Here is an 11,839-nt window from a genome sequence, read left to right as displayed (position 1 = left end):
AATGTTTAAAATTTTCCTTTCAATTATTTTCACTTTTCATAAAAGTAAGTATGTAGAATGCATAAATAGATAACTATTATAATTTAGTAGTAGTATTATGAAACAAAAATTATAAAATTATATCGTGGATTTCTGGAATTTCACCCACACTATTGGATACTCTTTGACACGAATAAAACATATCGGAATGTTTAAGATTATTATATTTATCTCAATCATAACATATATTTTTACTTAAGTAGGTAATAACAACAATTTGACCTAATTCTATTGATTCTTTCGAACTATACATGTTTAGTTATTCTACTACTATATAAGAACATCAATTTAATAGAAAGTTTTCATATAATTTGTTGAATAATCTTGTGTTGTGAAGTGTACAATATATGTTATATATGTACGCATATAACGACAAAAAATACAAATTCTATTCTACGGGAAAAATGTAGATATACATACATGACATATACGTAAATGAAACGATGCATACTCATACAGACAGTGAGTACGTCCAAGTTTACTATGAGAGTATCAGCTTGCTATTTCTGACAAGAATCAAGTTAAGCAATGGTAGTTGCCAGCTACTTAATCACATTTTTTGGACATTGTTCCTACAGCCTGGGCTTCGAAACTTAACTACTTGTTACATGGATTGTTAAAATGAAATTGCATTGTCATTCATTTCTACGATTTTACGTTTAAATTTCACAGATTTTTATGGGTTACAATTTATTACGCGACTCTCATGGGGATGCGCTTACATTTTGGAAGTTACATTAGAATTAATATTCTCTCCGTTAATTAACAATATTTGAACCAACCATTGTTTACTTTTAACCTATTTCGTGAATTAATAGTAAATTATATTCAATATTTGATTAATTTTTATATACAATTTCTTAGTAGATGCAATGTTAGATAAAATTTGTTCACTTAATTTTGCTACTCTATGATATCGAGAGTTTGAATGACGTATTCTACGAAATTTCGTGCGAATTTCGAATGTCCACGATTCCATGATCTAAATTGAAGGAAATGAATAGCGTGATAGGAAGGAAAGGCTTAAATAAGATTGTAAAGTTCGGATGGATGATAGAAGTGTAGATAGAGGCGAGAAACAGACAGATCGGTGTACGTATATGTATATATATAGTTCTTTGCTCGGTAGAGTGGGACGGTGTAGAAGACGAGGGGTAGCTATTCTCGGAGTTCGTTCGGTACGTTTTCCCTCTCTTCCAAATTCGGCGGCGGTAAACGTCAGTAAACCTTTGTAAATCGTAACGAATAGTGCAAAGAATTCCTTCTTCTTCTTCTTGTACCGTTGAAATTTTAATTGTGCCCGTGTTTTCCGTGGTGCATCCAAAGTGTGAAAGTGTGAATTATATTTCGAAAGAAATCACCAGTGTGGATATACGTTACCGATAATTCTTCATTTTGTGACCAAGGTAGTGAAATATCTGTGTACTTAGTAACGTTTATCGTTAAAAAAAAAAAAAGAGAAACAATCGCTTATCTTTTATATTTTCTTTTTTGTAACTGGAAAGTTTCGTCTCGTTTTCGAATGTTACGAAAGAAATGCTCTTTGCATTATGTCAATATTTACTATATTATTTAGTGGTTGATATTAAAAATTCTTTAACGCGGAATCGAAGAGTAGCGCCTAGTGATATTGAAAATAAACCTTAAGATTTATTTTTCGCGTTATACACGAAAGTACAGTACGGTGAATTTTTAAATGTTTCGTTGTTTTGTATTGGAAGGGAAATTGTATTTCAATTTCGTAAATTGGTGATGCAAAATATCCTCTCCTTTCCAAACGAAATTTCATATCGCTCTAATTATGCTTTAATTATTTAACATAATTATGTGAAATATTTTACGTTGTTCCAAATTTACGCAATTTCATATTCAATGTCACGGACTTTTTAATTAACGATCGATCCTAATTATGAATTACGCAATTCATTTTACTGAAAATATCTGTAGAACTGAGAGAGGATATAATAATTTATTTCATTGGTTGGTATTCAATTTTTTTAACAGTTTTATATTCCTTTTAATTCTTACGCTAAATAATTGTAATTCAAATCTTGCGTCAAATGTGCCGCAAAATAATAAAAGAAGGAGGAAAGTGATAATGGTACAATAGGAGTATTTATGCAACAGAAATGGAATTTTCTTACATAATTTTCTGTCAACTTCGGAACGATATTTATTTGTTATTTTATTTCTATAATTTTTATTACTTTTGGTAGTGAATTAAAAATCTTGAATTTTCTACGTATAATATTTAGAATTTTAAATTTTCGTATAAAAGACATCATTCTTGTACAACATTTGTAATTAATGTACAATGTTCAATTGGTATAAATTGAAATTTTTCAGGAACAATTAAAAGCAACAATTTTATTTTTCTTCCCTATAAATTTTCATCAATTTTTCTATGCACAACGACGGAATAAAATAGTATACTACTTTAATACAAAATGTCAGTTAATACTAGCGTTTTTAAAAATTGTTAACGCTAGGAATGATACGATGTTAGATATTCGAGAATAATACCTCGTGCATGAGTAATTCAATTGAAATTATAAAGAGAAATTGTGTATATAACAAATTTGGCAGGATAGCAAACTTCGTTTCGTATTGTATAATTTGTATACACAACCGTGTATAATTTACTGCATCATTTCTCGAAACAAAGTGTTCCCAAAAATGATAAGAAATTTAATTCGTTTCTTATTATACCGCCATCTTAATAATTTTTTTACTTTTTTTTTAAATAAACATTTTATAAGAAAATAAACTTGATATAACACGAAGCTTTGTCATTTCGTAAGATATAATTACTCATAAATATTTCATAATAATAAAGTTTTTCATTTTTCTCATGGTGTTGTTATAGTGTCCCAAAATTTTTTGTTAATTTCCCCAAGTTCTATTGTGAGTTCGTTACAAACTTACATTTCAATAAGAAGATTAAATATCGTTAATTATTCGCATTTTTTTATTATTATAATGCTTATATATAAATTAACATTGATATACAATCTCGTTATTGTAATTGTGAAATGATTTTCCTGTAACTTCAACTTCGTAAAATTAATTTAACGCGATAGATTTTACGCTTTTCAGCTCGAATGAAACTTTCAATGACAAAATTTATCATTTTGCACGTAAGATTGGTCCTTGGAAAAAAGGCACGTATACCTACATATTCTAAAAATACGTTGGCACTGCAAGAGACACTTCGTAATTTAGTACGGAAATTTTAATTTCCCGTTTCATTTATCAAATATAGCCGGATGTTTACTAAGTTATACGTGTAAGTTTTTAATGACATGTCATCTATTAATTAGCACTTTGGAAATTTTTAGTTTTTCATTTATTTCCAATTACGTTTAATTCGAATCTTTTCCCCTGAACAGTTTTTCAATACACTTGATAAGAATGGAAGAAAATTTAAGTATTCTTACGAAGTATTGTTACGTCTAAAATATGATCTTCTTATCAAGCTACCAGAGATTTATTGTGTAATAGGGATTTGACTTGATTAGAAGCTGAGCAGTTCTGATTGTGAGTCATCGATCTCGGTTTACCTTTCTGGAGTGAATCTAGAACAGAACTGCAAGGACACGTGTCCAAGCATTTTTACAAACAAGAAATATTTATAAAAGTATTTAATGACAAAGATTTGGCTCAAGTAGCAATGAATTTTAAGTATTTGAATGTTGCGGGTTTCACGTATAAATTTTTATATCTTTGATAATAAATAATAATAAATTTAATGTCTGGCTGAATACCTTTTCTGGATTACTATGTTCTTCAATTTCTGTCAAATTGCACATAGTTTTTTTTTAACAATTATAATTTATCGCTATTAGAAGAAAATAAATTTTCACAGATTTCGAATTCATTGGTACTCGTTAAATTACAGTTAAATTATATATATAAAAATTCATACTAATTCATTAGAAATTATTTACTAATTTTTGCAATTACGTGACACAGAATATTCGGTGTTTTGATTTATCATAAAATTAATTTCTAACAGATTTATTTTTGAATTTTTGCTTGTTATTAAATTTCTTTTAACAGCGACAGTATGGCTGTCAATATGTTTTGTTACAGTATCCTGTGTAATAGAATTTCAGAAGATTGTCACTTGCCAAATTTCGAAACTTACACGCCGCTATTCCCATCGATATATCTTGAGAGCTAGAAACTGCAGTAAGCGGACACCTAAACAGGCGGTAAAACACTTCTCGTAATGACTCATTCATGAATGAAAAGGGAAACATTTATATTGTTTCATCCTTGTAAAAACACATTCGATGTACGAACAAGAAATGTTTTTTTTTTTAGAAAAAACATTTAAGCGATATTGCATATCAATAATGAAATATGAATTAATATTAATGTAAATATGTTATTTTTTAAATATAAGTGAAACCTTTATTAGGCTCAAAAGAATATTTTTCAAGTCAAAGTTCGAACAAAATATGCACAAAGAGAGATCACAATGTCAAAAATTCACGATTGTGATTTTTTTGCAAAGAAATATTCTAATGCAATTTTTCACTCTTACGTTACAATTTGGCTGAAATTTATAATCAACGCAGCTCACGTATTTATAATTCATACGCCTGACAATTTTCGTCTGTTTCCTCGAATGTCTCATTCTACACATAAGATTTTATAAAACAACGCGCGGTGATCGATAAGCCATGAATTACCTTTCGCGCGCGCGCACACACATAAATATATTTCTGTGTAGCTTTATATTTTCGTCAACTTCGTTTCAAATGTATTTGATTGCAGCAACCGAGCATTATTAATTGAACGAATTACATAAATAAAAAAATATGTCTTGATTTTTTTCTGTACAATGATTAAATTACTGACTTGAATTTTGTTTGTTAATTGGTTGAGAAGAAACGTAAGATTTGTGGTGAAAACTGGAATTTTGTTAGAAAAGGAAAGAGAAGATAATATGAAAAGAATTGATGTTATCGTACTTACTATGTTGGATATTATCTATTATTGACGCAAATCAGAGATATTTTGTAGATTATGTTAGGTACAGTTATTATACATTATTACCTTTACTAATCTTGATTAAGTTTTTACATATGCATTTCGAACTAAATTAAATTGATATTTTACTTTTCACTGTTCAGTTTCACAACTTACAGAAAATGCGTACAGTTTAAGTTATTATTTCATTTCTATTTTATCTAATATGATATTACATATGTACACGTGATTTGTAAGCAAAAGTTTCAGAGTTTTTTTACTCTAACTACTTCAGTAACTGTGTATCATTATTGCACTGTAGCAATATCAAATAATAAAATTAGATATTAAGTGTATTAAATTTATTTTGTAATGACATGTCCAATTAATTTTCACTGATTTATCGCTTTACCCGATTCTGATTTAGCAATGAAAAGTTAATCAAAAGTTACCACGAAAAATGGGAAGAATTTTGAAGCGGTATTATCACTTTCTACTATTCAATATGTAAAACGTATTTTTCAGTCAATTAAGCACAAATATGAGTGATGACTTTATACGATGCTTTTTATCGTTACCAGGTAGAATATTTTTTGCTGATACATGCATCATATACCAACTAATGAAATATAATATAGGGTATACGTGTACAACAGCGGATAAAGTAGAAAGAGAGAAAGCGTGCCAGGCTCACGATCAGGGTGCAGTGTAGTAAAGGCAGCGTTCAAAAGGAGAGGGGAGAGATGGCCGAGTAGAATGTGTGAACACATATACAAGGTAAACTCTACCACCATCGTGCTCACCAATACAAACGTTGTCCCGTAGGAGCGAGCCGGCAGATAAAATGTGCGAGAACGATAAGTCAGTCAAGTGCGAGAACGCGGAGGAAGAGGACGACGACATGTTCGAACAAGATTTGCTCGAGGATGCACAGTGGAAACGAATACAACAGAACACGTTCACGAGGTGGGCGAACGAGAGGCTCAAGGCAATGAACAAACATATCGGTGATTTGGAATGCGATTTGTCCGATGGTCTTCGACTGATCAGTTTGATCGAGGTGCTCGCACAGAAAAAACTTCCTAAGCACAATCAGAGGCCCATCTTCAGATCTCAGAAATTGGAAAATGTGTCGGTGGCGTTGAAATTTTTGGACGACGAGGGAATAAGAATCGTCAATATCGGTGAGTGACAGTTTTCTCTTTTTCTGTTCAATGTCTCGCTGCTTTCTCGTGCAAAATCGTTAAATACCGTTATCCAAATAAGAAATGTATCTGTTTTTTCGTGTGAAAGGAACACGGGAGAAGGGAAATAGAAGAGAGTTCAAAATATTACCAGGACAATTCTTTTTCTCTCGATAAATATATTTAAAAATTCGGGAATTAAAATTTACTCCCGCCAATTTACCAAATTTACGTACTTATGTACATATGTTAGTCGAAGTTTGACAAGTAAATAATAAACTACACACCAGATATCGGTGTAAATTTTATTGAAAACATTAGCCCGTGTGTCTTGAACACAAATTTTCAAAGTCAAGTTTAAAATTTCTGTTAATATATGGCATAATCATTATATGATTCTTCAACATGTGCGTCTATAGGTGGTTTGTAAATAAACAGGAAATGCTAGTACATAAAGTGTTATTAGATGTAATGATATTTTTATAGCACTTGAGGTAGGTGTTCTCATGAATGACGAAAATAGAAATTGTGTAGGAGGCGAAAGAAAAAAATATATTACGGTTAATGAAAAGTTCAATGGGGTTATTTAAGTGTTTGTTTAGTATGCTTGACAATGAATCGACTGTTTAAAAATATACAAGTTTTTTAGTATTTGCACTAAACAATATTAGAATTAAAAATACATATTAATGACACAATACGAACTCGTAAAGATGAGCGTTCGTAAAAAATCTAACGTTACTTTTTAAATTTGTAAAAACATTACGTAACGATTAATTCCAAACAATTTTTATGGTGTTTTGTCAGATATTGCAAGCAAAGAAAACAGTTGATTGCCATTAATGAAATAGTTATGCTGCTTGCAATATTACGATACTAAACAATTAGAATACTATTAGTTTATATATTCTAAAATCCTTTTTCCTGTTACGAGAAACCAGTTGTATAAGTCTATAGACTTTATTATAATTCCGCGTTAAATATACTTGAGGAAAAAGTTACTCAGCGAAGTACAAATAATCTTTCTCGAAAACCTAACCTTAATCCTACTGTCGTTCTAAAAACATTTGAATATCTTAGTAAATTCGTTACTTTCTGTACGACTTTGAAAGTCGTACTTTCTATTTACTATAAGTTTAAGTTTCAGTGACTGTGTAAAATGTATAACAATAAATGTTTTATTTCTTTTTAATAGTATAACATTCCATATTTCGTCGTTTTCTGAATAAATGTATTGTTCAAATTTTAATTATGAAATACCGGAATTATTACATAACCTATCTATGTAAAGGAATAAAGGTAATGTTGTTAATGAAAGTAAAGCCGATTTATTCCTTTGAAATATTTAAGGTAAAAATTATATATATGGTATCGATTGGGATAATATAGCATATGATTTTGAAATCATTTTCTCGCGTATTTGTAACCTTGAATAATCTTACGTGATAGGCTCTTGAACTCATCTGAAATACTGACTGGCGCTTTACATGGTGAAAACATTACAGACTATTTAGGAAAACGTAGTTAACCTTCAGATACGTATAATAAACGTGACCTAAAAAGCAATTGCTTTCGTCGTATGGTCTCAATAGTTTTATTCATAATTAAAACACGGGTCATTTTTTAGCAATGTGAATTTTACAGTGCATTAATAACGTTGTCATATGTTATTAATATTTAAAAGATATTATTCGAGTACATTTGTTTAAACATGAAAGAAAAAAAGAATGAACCGTTAAAATTAGTGTCGAAAGTAAATAAGCGTTTTTAAACTTCATTGGATATTAGTAAATTTAAAAATTGCTCTAAGAAAATGAATTTTGTGATTTCTTGCAGTTATACTGAACCTGGTGTCATTCATAGCATTTGAACGTTGGCTTCTTCAGTTGTTTAGGTATATTGTGAGAATATAAAATTAGCGTAACGAATATAGTCAAGAAATTTGACAAGTTTTATTGTAAATTATGACATGTAAAGTGTAATATCTGTTTTTAAAATTTGTACATTCGATTTAGAAAAATGGTTTAACTATAAAAATTTCATGTTTTTAAACAAAGAATTCCGTTCTACGAGAGGTTTTCGAAAAAGTTTATTTATTTAAATAATGTGCCAAAGATATTAATTGATTTTTACATAAATTTACATGTATTAACTGCAGATGAAAATACGAAATATAGATGGTTCGGACTTTTGATCTTTGACATTATAACAAAACGTATCACATTCCTAATTTTAGTATAACCTTAAAAACGATCAAATTATAGAAGTTTACGTTATTTTAAGGGTATCGCATTGTTCGATGTTTCATTATTGAAATCGACGAAAATAACATTGCAAGTATAACAATTCCATTCGTTCTAGATTTCTCTGTCGGTAATATGCATACATATGTAGAAGATTTAGGCTCGCTAATGACTTCCATTTACGCCATACACTATATAAACATATAAAGTATAATATTCTCGTATCGAGATTAATATTCTTTTAGTAGAAATAAAATAAAATTGATGAAAGTAAGAAATTCCTTACTTATCAGCAAACAGTCAAAATGTGCATCTCTGTATCAATTTGTAAATAGTGCAAAAATTAGAATACGTAGTTGAAAATTAAAAGTTTGCAAAGTTAATAAATGAACTATAAAATTTAAATGACAGTCATATTCGATGCTTCTTGTATTGTGTCTTCTCAACCCAGAAAGTAGGTACATATTATCAAATATGTGGTCGAGTTTTGATTTCTGGAAGTCAGCGAGCTCAGCCACGTCGAAAAAATAAACATACTAAACGGGAGTGAGTGAGAGGGAGAGAGATGTTCGAAGCCAGCGAATGATGAGACATCGTTTGGACTAACAAAAAGTGGGAATTTAAAAATGTTTAATTTTTGCGAATAAAAAGGAAATCTTCTAAATAAAGTGGACCCAAATGTCCAATGCATCTTCATAGAAATTATGCTACAATTTTTATTTGCAACATCTTTTTATATTTCAAAGAATCCTAACTTTGTCCAATTGCTATTTTAGACAGTATGAGAAACTTGAAGATTAAGTTTCGCGGTTTCGAGAGGTGTATAATAATAGAGGAAATAATTTTGTTGGGAGTGGTGGTTCGCAAATAATTGAAGATCAGCATGAACGTGAAAAATTGAAAATAAAGACGACGTTTACCAAAACGAATGGTAAATTAACGAGATCAGTTGAAATCAAATTGTGTCTTTTATCAGATATAATCGAGTTAGTGGCGAATAGAGAGATCAGTATAAGAAATTCATTTGCCTTTGACGTTTTGTATCGTTAAAAATACAAAAATACCTAAGATGGAAATATTTGACCTGTTTAAAAGGAAATCGATACGCTCGAGTTTCTCGCAGGATAGATTTGTATGCAATTTAATTTTAATTCTTCTATTTTTAAATAAAATAGATTTTACATTCTGCTTCTTTTTAAAGTGTACAAAAATAATAAACGTAGTTATTGTTTAATCAATCTCAAAGTAGTTCGTTCAATATTCCATAATTACGGAAAAAATTCGTTTACACATGGCTGGCCAGAATATGTCAAGATCGACGAAAATTAGTAAATTTCATTAATAACAACTTCTTAATCATTAAGTTTCGAAGGTATATTTACATTATATTTTCTGCTTTGGATTATCACTCAAATCAACAGTTAAATATTTATTTACTCTGTAGGAGAGTAGCCTGTGTAATGATTGGTTTGATCAACGCATGTAAGAGTGCAGAGAATATATAGGGTGTACCAAAACAATTGTTGCAAGGTGCTTACTCTGAAGTTACTAAAGATAGCGTGGAAATTCTTTTTGCAATTTTTATGATTTATTAAGCTTTTCTAAATGACAAATGTGGCATCTTCTTCATATTTTCAACGTTTATTTAGGGGGAGTTTCATTTTTTTTAACTGGAATGGTATACAAATTTTTGCACTTTTAAAATAAATATCGTTTAATGCAATAACATTTAATTAATCCATTTTCTGTATTTTGTCTAATTAAAGAGGTGTATCATAAAATTTTTTCAATAAGGAAACTTAAAAGCTAACCTAACCATAAAAACTGCAATAAAAATGTCCTCACCATCTTTATTCTCTCTGTCATTATAGAAAGTTAAATTCGAATGATTTATATCGAAACATTTGACCTTTCGAAATGTAGATTTAAAAAACAACTGTGTTTTGAAACTGTTTCTCCATTACATAGTTTGCAACGTGAAGCACTATCGAATCTCGTTGAACAAGTAATAATTCGCAATATTCAAAGTTGTGCGAAATTACATTTCGATATAACGTATACTTTGTAATTGGGGGATAAAACGATTCAGAATGAAATAGAACAATAAAACCACGGAGATAATTGCATGCACGATAGTAAAGGTCCTCGGATCGATGACACTCAGCTGGGATGCCCGGGAAACTGGAACGTAACAGCAGTTATCATGTGTGTAATACCTATTAATATTTTGCAGTGTTACGGCAATGTTTGATTATTTTATGGTTTAACAATACTATTGTATTTCATGTTAATTAGTGCAGAAATGTATTTGTTATTCGCGATGATAGGTTATTAGATAAATAATGCTTTTTATATTGGGAAATTAATATTCTTCGGTGCAGAAAATTTACGTTTATATCAATTTCACAATACTGCTCTCTTTTAGGTTAGGTTCGAGGACTATCTATAAATATTAATTATAATTCGTGAGAATCTTTTGTTTTTCTTTTTCTTAAGATGCATCAGAATTTACTTTGGAAATTATTACAGTATAAGTAATAAGCCGTTATTATAACCCAATAATAAATAGATTCACCTTTTTAAAATAAATAAATTGTACTTTAAGCTGCATCATACAATTAACAGCAGTAGGAATATTTGGTGCAATTATTGTAATTAAAATACTTCGTGTTAGATAGAAATATGGAAAAGAAGTTTATTTAAACAAACAATCTGAATAATTTCGAATACGAATTTTTTCGAATATTCGAAATATTGGAATTTTGGATTGTTCCGAATATTTCGTGTATTTTGGAAAGGCATTCAGTGCTATGGGTTTCAGATATATTTTTCCTAAGGCATTTGCCGTAATCAGTAACTCATCAGTAGCGATATGATCGACGTATCGCTATGCGTGTGCATTTCTATGCGTGTGTAATGTATTTACGATTGTCTGCGCACGAGTGCTTCCATTTCAAGGCGAGCTGAAATCCCTAAACGACTTCAAAGGACTGTAATTGACGGTAAAGGGACGCTTCGTAGACATTCCCTTACCCATCAATAGTAAAAATAATATTAACGCTACTTAAGTGGCATATCAAGTGCTATATTCAAATATTCGAAATGTACGAAATATTTGGCACGATCCAAAATCTAAACACGTCAATTATTCAAATTACTCGAATAGTTCAACTATTGTATACATTATTTGCAACGAAATTCACCGTACGTTGATAATTGTTACTCAATTAATAACTAATCAATGCTATTTAGATTACCTTTCCTAATTACTTCGGTGATTAAATACTCTGAAGAAGGGAAAAATCAATTTGCTTGAAAATTGCGCTATTTGTGGGATTGGGTAATTTTGTTCAATCACAAATTCAACGTGGTTCTAATAAAAATTCATTTAACCAG

General features: G+C 29.8%; 1 protein-coding gene across 1 annotated transcript in view; it reads left to right on the top strand.

Annotated features, from left to right (window-relative positions):
* The first annotated feature begins 1,255 nt into the window (after positions 1–1,255).
* Positions 1,256–11,839, top strand: part of LOC108572803 (filamin-A) — a 54,667-nt gene continuing 44,083 nt past the window's right edge. The window contains exons 1-2 of the mRNA XM_017935111.1: positions 1,256–1,445; positions 5,842–6,200. Coding sequence (XP_017790600.1) covers positions 5,861–6,200 — 340 coding nt within the window. The 5' untranslated portion in view covers positions 1,256–1,445; positions 5,842–5,860. The remainder of the gene's footprint in view (positions 1,446–5,841; positions 6,201–11,839) is intronic.

The sequence above is a fragment of the Habropoda laboriosa genome, unplaced genomic scaffold (assembly GCF_001263275.1).
Source record: "Habropoda laboriosa isolate 0110345459 unplaced genomic scaffold, ASM126327v1 scaffold22, whole genome shotgun sequence".
Classification (NCBI taxonomy): domain Eukaryota; kingdom Metazoa; phylum Arthropoda; class Insecta; order Hymenoptera; family Apidae; genus Habropoda; species Habropoda laboriosa.
This window is presented reverse-complemented; position numbering and strand designations above follow the sequence as displayed.